At 37.6% G+C, this 13,322-nt stretch overlaps 1 protein-coding gene across 1 annotated transcript in view; it reads left to right on the top strand.

The window, feature by feature from the left end:
• Window positions 1–208: 208 nt before the first annotated feature.
• Window positions 209–13,322, top strand: part of tg (thyroglobulin) — a gene marked incomplete at its 5' end in the record, with an annotated part of 35,390 nt that continues 22,276 nt past the window's right edge. Inside the window, 19 exons of the mRNA XM_081389385.1 lie at window positions 209–293; window positions 412–520; window positions 621–718; window positions 1,626–1,814; window positions 1,971–2,130; window positions 2,902–3,008; window positions 3,303–3,446; window positions 3,718–3,900; window positions 4,309–5,346; window positions 6,259–6,855; window positions 6,970–7,203; window positions 7,480–7,617; window positions 8,229–8,306; window positions 8,438–8,538; window positions 8,663–8,783; window positions 9,410–9,613; window positions 10,715–10,918; window positions 11,059–11,204; window positions 13,144–13,300. Of these exons, the coding sequence (XP_081245511.1) occupies window positions 209–293; window positions 412–520; window positions 621–718; window positions 1,626–1,814; window positions 1,971–2,130; window positions 2,902–3,008; window positions 3,303–3,446; window positions 3,718–3,900; window positions 4,309–5,346; window positions 6,259–6,855; window positions 6,970–7,203; window positions 7,480–7,617; window positions 8,229–8,306; window positions 8,438–8,538; window positions 8,663–8,783; window positions 9,410–9,613; window positions 10,715–10,918; window positions 11,059–11,204; window positions 13,144–13,300 (4,093 nt within the window). The remainder of the gene's footprint in view (window positions 294–411; window positions 521–620; window positions 719–1,625; window positions 1,815–1,970; window positions 2,131–2,901; window positions 3,009–3,302; window positions 3,447–3,717; window positions 3,901–4,308; window positions 5,347–6,258; window positions 6,856–6,969; window positions 7,204–7,479; window positions 7,618–8,228; window positions 8,307–8,437; window positions 8,539–8,662; window positions 8,784–9,409; window positions 9,614–10,714; window positions 10,919–11,058; window positions 11,205–13,143; window positions 13,301–13,322) is intronic.

Genomic DNA, 13,322 nt, shown 5'->3' on the forward strand with positions numbered 1-13,322 from the left:
CAAGCTTGGCTGCTCACTTTACAATGTCCAGAATGTTCTTATTCACCACCAGGTACTTTAACCAGTTTGGAGAGGTTAGTGTTATGGTAGACAAATTTGTAAAACAACAGAATGCTGAACAGGTATGACAGTGCACATCTTAGCTATGGTATAAAAGATGCTGCAGTTTTGTAGCCTTCACTAGGAGAGTTCTTGCATCCTAGAGAAGATGCAGAACATGGAAGAGATGGCGCTCTTTTGTCTAACTGCCACACTGCTTAGCATCTTCTCTCTGACATGTGGAAAGATTTCAGGTGAGTATCTTTGGTCTAATCACAACATCACCTTTATGTTTACTGTCTGGGAGCTGTATTTTTATGGACTAGGAAATTCATTCACCTATTATTATTATTATACATTTTTTACCTTTAGAATACCAGCTGGAGACAGAGAGTCTGAGTCAATGTGAGCAGCTCAGGTTTGTCAGTGCAGCTCAGGAACATGAGCACATCCCCCAGTGCTCTGAGGATGGCCGCTTCAGGTGCACTAACTGGACCGATGCTGTATATATCATCATATAAATGTACCATGGTATTTCCATGTTGTTTGTGAAAGTCTGAAAAAGAAATCCATTCTTGTAGGCATGTTCAGTGTAATCGTGGAGGTGGTGAATGTTGGTGCGTGAATGCAGAGGGAATTGAGATACCTGGGAGTCGACAAAATGGATCCACTGTTCATTGTAAGCCCTTCTTCATACTTCAACTTGACAACATGTCCTCTGTTTAAAAGAAAAGTGGCTTTACTTGCATTTGCGGTCCTTGAAAACCCTGATGTAAGACGTGAATAAATATCAGTTGTTTATTTTAATTTATTAAATTTTTATTTTTCTATAATAAACATATTATTTGATTGAATGCCAGTCACATTTCTATGTTTACACTAGCGTTCAAAAGTTTGGTGTCAGTAAGAACTTAAATTTTTTGCAAGATTGTTACATTGATTGATACTTTTATGAAGCAAGGATGCAGTAAATTGATTTGAAAAAGTAAAGGCCTTTACATTTGTTCAAAAAAACCCCTTCTTGAATAGGCAGTTCAATAGAGCAGCATAAAAAATTAAGCATTTCCACAAAAATATTAAGCAGCACTTCTCAATATTTATGATGAGAAATGTTTCTGCAACAAAATCATATTAGAATGATTTCTGAAGCATAATGTGACACTGAAGACTGGAGTAATGATGCTAAAACTTCAGCTTTGCAATCACAGGAATAAATGACATTTTAAAATATATTAAAATAGAAAATAAATTGTAATAATAATTCACAATATTACTGTTTTTACTGTATTATTGATCAAATTAATGCAGCTTTGGTCAGCATAAGAGACTTCATTCTAAAACATTTAAATAATCCATTCGGCCCTAAACTTTTAGTGTATTTGCTTGGTGTCTTTGGGAACCCAAACATAATCCTTGTGCAACCACTTAAGGTCACAAGTCAACAACAGAGATATGCTGTTAATATTAAGCATGATTAACATATTTAAGATAACGTTTACATAAGGATATAGTATAATCATAAGTTATATGTGTCCATTGAATCATTTTAATTTCATTGAATTGACTGCACTCTGTCCTCACTATAGGTTTGACCTCATGCCAGCTCCAGAGACAACAGGCACTGCAGACTGCAGACGCAACCCTGGTGCCAGTGTGTTTGGACTCAGGTGAGTACGAGCAAGTGCAGTGTGATGCGTCCCGTGGCCAGTGCTGGTGTGTGGACCAAGAAGGCATGGAGATCTACGGAACCAGGCAAAATGGAAAACTCTTAAAGTGTGAGTTCACTTATTCAGTGTCGTATTCATTTGATTCCCTAGATGCATTAGTTGAACAGTTTAGATGAGTCTCTAAATGAAAGATCAAGAGTTTTATCTGCTTATGTGTTTTCATAGCTATTTTAATGTAAAATGATTCTAAACCCTTGACCTTAGGTCCTGGTGTTTGTGAGGTGAGACAGCGGCGACTCCTTCATGGTTTTGGAGTACCCTCTCCCCCTCAGTGCTCAGATGATGGGAGCTTTTTACCTGTGCAGTGCAAGTTTGTCAACACCTCTGACAGGATGATCTTTGATCTGTTACACACCTTTAACAGGTGAGACATGCCTTTTCTTCAAACCTTACACTACCGTTCAAAAGTTTGGGGTCGATAAGTTTTTCTTTTCATTATTTTGAAAAAGTCTTGTAAACTCACCAAGGCTGCATTTATTTGATCAAAAAAACAGTTATATTGTGAAATATTATTACAATTTTAATGAGTGTTTTCTATTTTAATATATTTTGAAATGTAATTTATTCCTGTGATGGCAAAGCTGAATTTTCAGCATCATTACTCGAGTCTTCAGTGTCACATGATCCTGCAGAAATCATTCAATATGCTGATTTGGTGCTCAAAATGTTTCTTGTTATTATCAGTGTTGAAAACATTTGTGGTTCTTAATATTTTTGTGGAAACCATGATACATTTTAGTACTTTTTGCTGTATTTAAAGTTCAAACAGCATATATACATATATTTTTTTTAAATCAATTCATTGCATTCTTGCTGAATAAATGTTTATTTCTTTAAAATAATAAATACAAATCTTACTGACCCCAAATTGTCAAATAAGGATTATTTTCTCATATGAAGTTGTCATTTAATTGAATAAAGATTCCCTTCTGAAAGCTCTTTTAGTGAAGGGCTAGACATTTGCATCTGGGAAACCAGCCCAAGCATGCGTGTTTTACCACTAGACTGCAGTATTGTGTCAGATAGAGGAAGCATTTGTAACTGTTTTCCCTTTTCCTAATTTTCCTGTTTTCTTTAGTTTAAAATACATCTACTCCAAGTGACTAATTTAACTGACGTTTCTTTTCATCAACAGAGACCCAGAAGTGTTCCAGACCTTTAGTGTTTTCAGAAAGGCCTACCCAGAGCTATCTAGTTATTGTTTCTGTGCAGACAGTCGTGGAAGAGAGATGCCAAGCACAGGTGATACACACCTCTTCCGTTACATTTCAGGTTACAGAACTGGGACAAAAGTTCAAACCCTGCAAGTTGTGATCCATAAACTATCACCATTGTGCTCTTGCAAAGCAGTGAACTCTGTTTGCTCCTGGGCAACTGTCCCTGTCAATAAGTGAACCATAAATCAAATTGTATTAAAGCATCACCTAAATGTCAAGTGGTGCTATGATTTTGTTGTCATTCAGGGATTAATTTGGCCTGATCAAGTTGTGAAATTTTGTGTGCTGTATTATGATAAATTGTTTTGATTTTGTTTAGGTGTGGAGCTGCTTTTGGATGAGGTGTACGACACAGCGTTTTCAGACCTGACTGCAGGAATGGCATTTGCACAGTCAAACATGTATCGAATCCTACAGCGCCGCTACCTTGCTGTCCAGCTCGCCGTCAGTGGGAAATTTAGATGTATGCAAAATTTGGTTGAAAAGGAAAGGAACTATAATGATGGTCATGCACTGTAAAAATCATAAATAATTTTTTTTTGCATTGTTTTCCAGTAAAAATATCTAAATATCATTAAAGATAAGCATTTTTGCTTCTCGGGTCAATTTAAGATGTTAGTTTTTATTAGGTTTAAGTTTAAAATTGACCTCTTAGCATTTCTAACACTTGCTACATCTGTATAATAGTATAGGTACTCAACCCAACAGTGCCCAATTCTTTTTGTATTCATAAGGTCCCACCCCATGCGAGAGTGAACGGGCTGCAGCTACTCAGGCTGGTAATTCCTTTGTACCCTCCTGTACTGATAATGGAGTGTATGTGCCAACCCAGTGTCAGTCCGGTGGCCAGTGCTGGTGTGTGGATGCTGGTGGTAAAGAGATCTTTGGCACACGCCAGTATGGACTACCAAAATGTAGTGAGTTTGGCTTTAATTGCATTTGTGTGTATTTCACAGTATATTCCATACTTATGTGCCATGATGCCTCTTCAGCATCTCTAGTAACAGTAAATCTTGATTTTATCAATCAGTAACATTAATGAGTAGGTAGTCAAATAGTACATAAAGTAAAAATACATCTGTAAACACATTGTGAACTACTCAAATTAATCCAATCTAGCAGTAGAAATGCATGCTTTAATTGTACATTTTATTCTATAATAATAGTGATCTTTAAGCGTATTTAATTGATTTTACCTGCCAAGGGACCGATGAAGCAAAATCTAATCTTTGAGTTCTGAGAGTTTATGGTTTAGCGGTCCCTTAAATTTTTTAAGTAGAATGGAGTTTGTGCACTGACTAATGTTGTTTCTCTTGTTTGTTTAGGCACTGGAGTGAAAGACTGCCTGTCTGAGAGGAGACAAGCCCTCTCCAGGCTTTTTAATGGCCCAGCTGGAGACTTCAGCAAGAGCAACGTGTTCTCCGTTTCCAAAGACACCCTCTCTTTTCTTGGTACTTGCAGTCCTGAATTCCAGGAGCTTTTGGCTAACTCTGGTCTTCTGCAGTCGTTGCCAGAGTTGGAGCATCCAAATGTCAGAGAAATCCTGGCAGAGCTCCTTCAAGGGATGTTTCCCTCTGGGGCTCTTGCCCTAAAAGCTATTGCTCTTGCCCCGAATCCCAAGAGACTCCAGGAGAATCTCTTTGGAGGAAAATTCCTGAAGAATGCTGGCAATTTCAACTTCACTGGCAATGTTGGAAACAGTGGTACATTGAGTTTCAGTCAAGTTTTTAGTCAAGTTGGTCTGATGCAGGCCGGGACCGGCTTGATGCAGTTGGCCAAGACCTTTGCAGACGACTCTGCCAGTCTTAATATAGACCAGGAGATTTCTGATGCGTTTGGTCGTTCTGTAAACCTGAAAATCAACCGAGATATGATTAAACTTGTTTCAATGGCTCTTGAGAATGAGCAGTTTCTCACTACCCTTCGAGAGGCCATCAAACAGCTGAAGGCAAATGAAAGCACCCAGTTGGGTCAACTGTTTCGTGCAATTTTCCAGAAATCAGATGTTTGTAAGTCTGTGACTTCCACCTTGACTTTATACATACCCCAGTGCACTGAGAATGGACTATACCAAGAAGTTCAATGTCAGGGCACAGAGTGTTGGTGTGTGGACTCTCGTGGTCTGGAGATAACAGGTTCTCGCACTACTGGGTCCAGACCGAGATGCTTATCTCAGTGTGAGAAAGAACGTAAGATAGCTATTGCAGTCAAAGCCAGTAGTTCTGCAGGATCTGAGGTCTTCATTCCTAAATGTGAGACTGATGGTGCTTATGTAGCAAGACAGTGCCTTGGCAAAAGTTGTTTCTGCGTGGACCGATCTGGAACAAAACTCAGCATTCAGAGTTCAGGAAGCTCTCTTCAATGTGAGTCTGAACACTAAACACAGATGATTAATTACAGAGCTATGTTCATTCATTTAATTAAACGCACATTAAATGATCTGGCTCATATGTAATAGACAACCAGCCAAAATGTATGCATTATAGAGATCTTGTTTTATGGAGCTTAGGTGCTTTCAATTTTTCAAGGCTTCTTTCAAAGTTTTGTTATTTGCTTTTATTTATTTTACTCTCAAATTTGTCGGTGTACTTTAAGCTGAATGTGGAACACATTTCATAGTCAGCCTTATGTAACCTACGCTGGTAAAATTTTTACCTGTAGGGGTACAGTAGCTTGTCACTGGGGAAGTACCCTTAAAGGGGTAACTTTGTTTACCCTTATCTACCCCTAAAAGGTGCATATTTGTACCTTAGAGTACGACTAGGATCCTTTTAGGGATAATGTTGTTGTTGGTACAATGTTGTCTCTTGAAGGCTACTATCCCAATGACTCTCTGAAAGTGTATAAAAGCAAATTTCTGTCTCAGAGTTAATTGTGGCACTATGTAGAAATTGACTTATTTTCCATAATTGTGACTTTATACTCATTCCTGTAGTTCAGAATATAGAGGATAAACCATCTGCCAAATGCATAAATATAAATGTTATATCTTGCAATTGTGATCTTATAATTGCAGCTTTAATCTCATAATTGAACCTTTAGTTCTCAGAATTGCGACTTTATTTCTCAGATTTACATAATGAACTACATAATGGCTGCAGAAACCGGAAATGCACCATAATGCCATGCAGTTTATTGACAACAAAAGCCCTTTTCTATACAGAAATGGCATCATATTAACACTGATTATACAAATCTGAAATGAACAACTTGGATTGACATCTTAATATTATGTTTTATGATTTTTGATATTATCCTCTATTGATCTTCCAAAGGTCCAACAAGCTGCCAGGCTACAGCGATCCATAAATTCCTGTCCACAATCCGCTCTGTTCTCACAGATCCATCTTCTGTAACCCAGCTTTCTGAAGTGTACATACCTCATTGTGCATATGATGGCAGCTGGAACCAGATCCAGTGCGATGGACCTCCAGAACAAGTGAATGACTTCTACCGTGAGTGGGTTCAGATCATAAATTCCGGACAAGACCTGCCCGTCTCAGAACTTCTTGGAATTCTGCGAGCCTATGCAAGAAACACTGAAGCAATGGCGTCATTCCGAGCCTTAGTATCTGAATTGTTCAAGGCTGGGCACCACAGAGTATTCCCTGTCCTGGCGAGATTTGAGAAGTTCTCTGATGTTCCATCTGACTTGTTAGAAGGGAGCGTTGAGGCCAATTATGGACCATCAGTTTTTCTGAACCCGTTATCTTTCTGGAGACTGATCAGAAGAGAAGATTCTGGTTATCCAGGTCTGCTATCAGACTTCAGTGTTCCTCTTGGGAGCTTTCACCTGCGTCAATGCTGGTGCGTTAACCCTCAAGGAGACATGCTAGCAGATAGCAAGGCTCCTGTTGGACAAATTCCCAAATGTGAGTTATACACAATAGTAATTAATATATGTAGTGGCATTACTATCTGCTCAAGTATTGCTTTATAATCTATTTAAATCATCTTCATGATATCTCATTTGTGTGTCTCTTCAGGTCCAGGTCCATGCTCTATGGTTCAAAGCCAGGTCTCTGAGTTCCGGAAGCAGGCTGAGGAACTAATCTTTGCTTCAAACAATTCGCATGTGCCTGTGGGGTACGGTTTCCTCCTGGCTGAGAGTGTCTATCTGAGCCCTGTGGAGTTGGAGCAGACACGGTCCTCAAAGATCCCCATCACTCAAACTCTGCTGAGCAACATCAACTCAGCATTGAGACTCGCAGCTCATTCCAGTACAGTCTTTTGTTTTATCTGTCTCACAATGAAAGTTAAAAGATGCTGCAGAAGAAAGTAATGCTTGAGAAAACCCTGAAAATGTGTCCCAAATGATTCATCATACACTATGCACTTGTACACTATACTTATGCACTATGTACTATACTGTGGAGTGTATGAATTTTATAAAGTTATTTTGTCATTCAACAAGTCTATAGTCTTTATTAACAAGTCTTTATTTGCTATAAAGCTCTACCCACACTAATATTAAATATGCTTTCGCTTCTTTACAGCCCTACATTTCTACTGGCAGAGCAGAATGATGGCCAGTGACAAAGACAGACAAAGTTTAATGCTGGGGTACCAGCCCTATATCCCTCAGTGTGATGCTTATGGCCAGTGGCTGCCCAATCAGTGCCACCAAAGCACAGGTGAGACCATACTCCGGTACTTCTTACTTCATATAAACAGCTTGGCATATACAGTTTAAAACGGGTTGTTAAGATGTTTTAATGTTTTTGCTATTAATGTTAAGTCTATTATGTTCTCCAAGGCTGCATTTATTTGATAAAAAGAAATACAGTAAAAACAGTAATATTGCGAAATATTATTACAATATAAAATAACTGGATTCTATTTTATTTATTTTAAAATATAATTTATTCCTGTGAGGGCAAAGCTGAATTTTCAGCATCATTATTCCAGTCTTCAGTGTCACATGATCCTTCAGAAATCATTCTAATATGCTGTTTTGGTGCTCGAGATAAAGTTCTTATAATAATTTTTTAATTTTATTTCAGGCCTCTTTGACTATAAAGTAAAAAAAACAGCATTTATTTGAAATAGATTTTTTTGTTACAATGTCTTTACTGTCATTTTTTAATCAATTTATTACATACTTGCTGAATAAAAATATGAATTTCTTTTAAAAAAATCTTGCTGATGCCAAACTTTTGAACAGTAGTATTCTTCTGCCAAAAGAAAACATTGAAATAATTATTTCTGGATAATTTTCATGTTTTTGCTCTGTCTGATATCATAGGTCACTGTTGGTGTGTTGATGAGGAGGGCAGATACATCACAGGCTCTCTGATGTCTCGTTCTGCGGCCCCTCAGCAGTGTAAGAGTCCAATCTCTTGGTTTTCTCAAATCTTTTCAATAATAATCAAGGTTGTTCGGGTGAACTGCTAGTTTTACTTATGGGTTTTATCATTTAGCCTGCAAGCTGACTTGTAATAATTTGTCTCCCAGGTCAAACTACATGCCAAAGGCTCCAAAGTCATTTCCTGCTTTCTGATTGGATGCAAACAAGCTCTAATATCACTTTCACTTATAGCCCCTCATGTGAGGAGGTGAGGCCTTCTTTTTGTGGTTATTTAGGTTGTACTGTACATAAAAAAGTACATTCAATAATAACTACTGAAGGTTTGCATTTCATGTGTATCTGTCTCATTGTTTGTGTGCGCACATCTGTAGGATGGTGAGTTTTCAGTACTCCAGAAGACCAGTTCAGGCCATTCGCAGGGGTTGTGCGTGAGTCCAATAACCGGACAAGTCATCCAACCTGCCATCGCCGATCCCTCTGGAGAACTGCAATGTAATCCATCCATCCATCCATCCATCCATCCATCCATCCATCCATCCATCCATCCATCCATCCATCCATCCATCCATCCATCCATCCATCCATCCATCCATCCATCCATCCATCCATCCATCCATCCATCCATCCATCCATCCATCCATCCATCCATCCATCCATCCATCCTCATCAACTTAACTGTAACCTAACCATAAAACCTTAGGGAATAAAGGGTGATAGGAATTTAGTTTCAACGAATGAGCTGCACGTTTTTCAAGTTAAAAAATGCATCTAAAAAAAAGCCCTGCGTTCAACAGCCCTTCATCATTGTAGTGTACATTTCACATAATATTTTAAGTATTATAAATATTTATACTTTTTATATATATATATATAAATATAACCTAAAAAAACTACGCTCAAAATGAATATATAGTTCATAGAAATGCTACCCTGTACATCTTAACATATGGGGTCATGACCACAGGGTTAAGAATTTTCACCTGAGCCAAAAAACTATTCCTAACATCTGATTGGTTGATAAGAATGATGTTCCAGCACCAACATTAAGTACCGTGTCTGGTCGCAAGGTGTTGAGAAATGTACCACGTCAGACCTTTGTATTATTTTGTGTGTTCTAGGTCCAGGTTGGTGTTCTCTACAGAAGACTCTGGCATTGCAGAGAGAGGTCGGTGTGGGGTATGAGCCTGAATGTGTGCGGGACGGGCAGCGGTTCTTACCCCTGCAGTGTGACCTGTCCGACTGTTGGTGTGTTTCTCAAAGTGGAAAGGAGCTGCTGAAAACACGGACCTCTCGCAGCACAGGACAAACCCCAGCCTGTGATAGTAAGTGAATTAGGTCACTCTCTGCATTTCTTTAAAGTCAGCATGAAACGGAGGTTGCGATAGTCTTTTCTTCCCTATTGTTAAATCCATACACAAGTGAAACGGCTTCTCAAACGAGAAAAAAATGTAGGGTGGTACTTTATTTTGTCAATCGGGAATTGATTGGATAGTTGTGGTTTGTTATTGCTGTGATTTCATGTGAGTGACAGGTTGTCCTGCCCTCTAACCGGTAAATGTCATCAGAGAAGAGAAGGGATGTCACTGTTATTTTGATTAAAGCTTGCGAATGAAGATAAATAAATAAAAATATAATTTGCATGGATACAGTACCTGTCAAAAGCTTGGAAACACTAACATTTTTGTTTGTTTTTGTAAGAAGTCTCTTATGCTCACCTAGGCTGCGTTTATTTGACCAAAAATGCAGTAAAAACAGTGATATTGTGAAATATTATTACAGATTTTCTATTTAAATATATTTTAAAATGTAGTTTATTCTGGTGATGGCAAAGCTGAATTTTCACTATCATTACTCCAGTTTCAGTGTCACATGATGCTTCAGAAATCATTCTAATTTGCTGATTTGGTGCTCAAGAAACATTTCTTATTATTATCAATGTTGAAAACAGTTATGCTGCTTAACATTTTTGTGGAAATGGTTATATTTTTTAAGGACTTTTTGATTAATAAAAAGTTAAACGAACAGTATTTATTTGCATTTAATAAATAGTAATATTTTGTAACATTATAAATGTCTTCATTGTCACTCTACATCAATTTAATGCATCCTTGATGAATAAAAGTTATTTTCTGTCATTTTATTAGTTTTACCACAAATGTTTGAATGGTATCATTCAAAAATGTAAAAAAAGAAAAGAAATGTTAAGCAGCATTGATAATACTAAATGTTTCATATGCTTGTGCAACATGAATTTCCCTTATTTGTTTCCTTTTTCAGTTGATTTTGTTGACTTCAGTTTTGGCTTATGCTTATGGCAACATGAATTTCCCTTATTTGTTTCCCTTTTCAGTTGATTTTGTTGACTTCAGTTCTGGCATATGCTTATGGCAACATGAATTTCCCTTATTTGTTTCCCTTTTCAGTTCCTGAGTGCTCCCTTCCATACGGAGACATTTCCCATGGTGCCATTCTTTGTAGCACTGCGAATGTTACGGGCCAGCAGACGCAGCGCTGTGAGCTGTTCTGTGACCAAGGTTATGTCAACACCCTTCCTGTCGCCAGCTTCCTGTGTGATCCACAGTCGAAAAACTGGCTTGATGATGCTCCACTGTCTTACGCCTGCCAAAGTAAAGGCCACACACACAATGTTCTATTTTCCTGTTAAAATGCTCACAGGTTGTTGCAGTATTTCCTTTTGGGATTTGTCTTTCTATAAAGTCTTGTTGCTCTAATTACTGAGCGTCTGTGTGGTTATGATGTCAATCAGAGCCTCAGGTTTTGCAGACAGTGCAGGTGTCCTTAGAGCTACAGATGTTCCTGGCTGAGGGCCAAAAGAGTTGCAGCGTGTTGAGTGTTGAGCTGCAGGCTGCTTTGCTGCGAGACATGAGAGCTACAGGTCTCTGCAGCTTACAGGTACAATACACACAGTCTGCTTATATATGATATATCATATATATTCATGTATAAAAACACGTTTTTAATGTGTGACAAAAAATAAGCATAATATAATAAAGAAAACATGGGTTATACTTTATTTTAAGGTGTCCTTGTTACAGTGTAGCTATAGATTTAAGTACTGAGTAATATTAATTAACAACATGTACTCACTATACAATTAGGGCTAGAGTTTGGTTTTGGGTTAGTAGCGTGTAATTATGTATAATTTACTGTTATTACTACAGTAAGTATATGTAACAAGGACACTGTAAAACAGTGTTACCACAACATGTTTTAAAATCAAATATCTGGCTTTTATTTTGTCATTCTCCTAAAGCCAAAGCAAATTATTTAAAACAAAAAATTAGAAAATATTTATATTGTGTTAAGTTTGCAGTGTATGTTTTTATCTACCCACTATTAATGTGTGTACCGTAATATTAAATGATTAAACCTTTAAAATGATTAAACTCATTAAAATTAGTTAAAACTATGGCTGTCAAAAGAATAAAAATACCATGATTATTAGTAAATATGTGTCAAAATGGTTGTATTATCAAATACAAAATAAATCTAATAAAATATATTTATTTAATATATTAATTTAACTTTGAAAAAAAAAATCCTCTTAAAGGGATAGTTCACTTTGAAATTAAATTTTGGTATGTTTTAGCTTACCTCAAGGGCATCCAAGATGTAGGTGTCTTTTTTTCCGCAGTAGTTTAAATTTTGATATTTTTAGGTCAAACCGTTCTTGTCTGTCAGTCATTTAATGCAGGTCTATGGTTACTGTCTCAAAGAGCATGCACAGAGTCCAAATTAAAACAATTCCCCGTCGTCCAAATTAAACAATTCCCCATCGTAAGTACACATTGATGGCCTAAGACACGAAACGAGCGGTTTGTGTGAGAAAACAAACAGTATTTATATCGTTGTTACCTCTTATACACAGCCACGTCCAAGTGATCTTAAGGTGCGGGCGGGTATATACACTAGATGTCGCCTTGGCTAAGGTTTCGTTCCAATGAACTGCAGTAGCCAAGGCGACATCTAGTGTATATACCCGCCCGCGCCCTCAGATCACTTGGACGCGGCTGTGTTCAAGAGGTAACAACGATATAAATACTGTTTGTTTTCTCACACAAACCGCTCGTTTCGTGTCTTAGGCCATCAATGTGTACTTACGATGGGGAATTGTTTAATTTGGACGACGGGGAATTGTTTTAATTTGGACTCTGTGCATGCTCTTTGAGACAGTAACCATATACCTGCATTATATGACTGACAGACAAGAACGGTTTGACCTAAAAATATAAAAATTGAAACTAATGCGGAAAAAAAGACACCTACATCTTGGATGCCCTTGAGGTAAGCTAAAACATACCAAAATTTAATTTCAAAGTGAACTATCCCTTTAAATTTTCCATAAACCCCCTGGCTTTTATGGAGCCCTTAAAGGGACATGGTCATAAAAATATATATATTTTAGCTTTTGCATTGGCTTGCAGAAGTTTTGCTCTCCCCTGAGAAACTTTGTGTTTGCTCACCAAACTTTTGCATTCTTTGCTAGTAAATGCAAACTTTTGTGGGAACACAAAACTTTTGGAGCGAACGCAAGCTTTCTTGAGGGAACACATTTTTTTGCAAATGAACCGAAAACATTTGAAAAATATTTTTTCCTCACATTTCATATTTTTATCATCACCATTTCCTTTAGGGACTTCGTAGGGGATTCCCAAACAGTAATTTCTCCATTTATACTAGTTTAGATGGACAACTAAATTTTAACTTAGCCTACAATATTAGATTTACTGCAGATGTCATGTAGGTATCTTTGGCCTACAGTACAACATCAACAAATTGTGCAGATCTCTAAAACTACAGATTCTTTTAAATGTTGGTTTATGTGTCTTAGCTGACCTCATCCGGCCAGACCAGCTCCGTTGCAGTCTGTGACGAGTCATCTGTGTCTCTTGAGTGTTTGACTGACAAAGAGGTCACTGTGCGCATCACCTTTAGGGCCCGCCTCTCTGACCTGCCAATAACATCTCTCCCTGATCTTCATGATATTGGTGAGAGCAGCCTTTCAAATAT

This window comes from Scardinius erythrophthalmus, assembly GCF_964197995.2.
Source record: "Scardinius erythrophthalmus genome assembly, chromosome: 16".
Classification (NCBI taxonomy): domain Eukaryota; kingdom Metazoa; phylum Chordata; class Actinopteri; order Cypriniformes; family Leuciscidae; genus Scardinius; species Scardinius erythrophthalmus.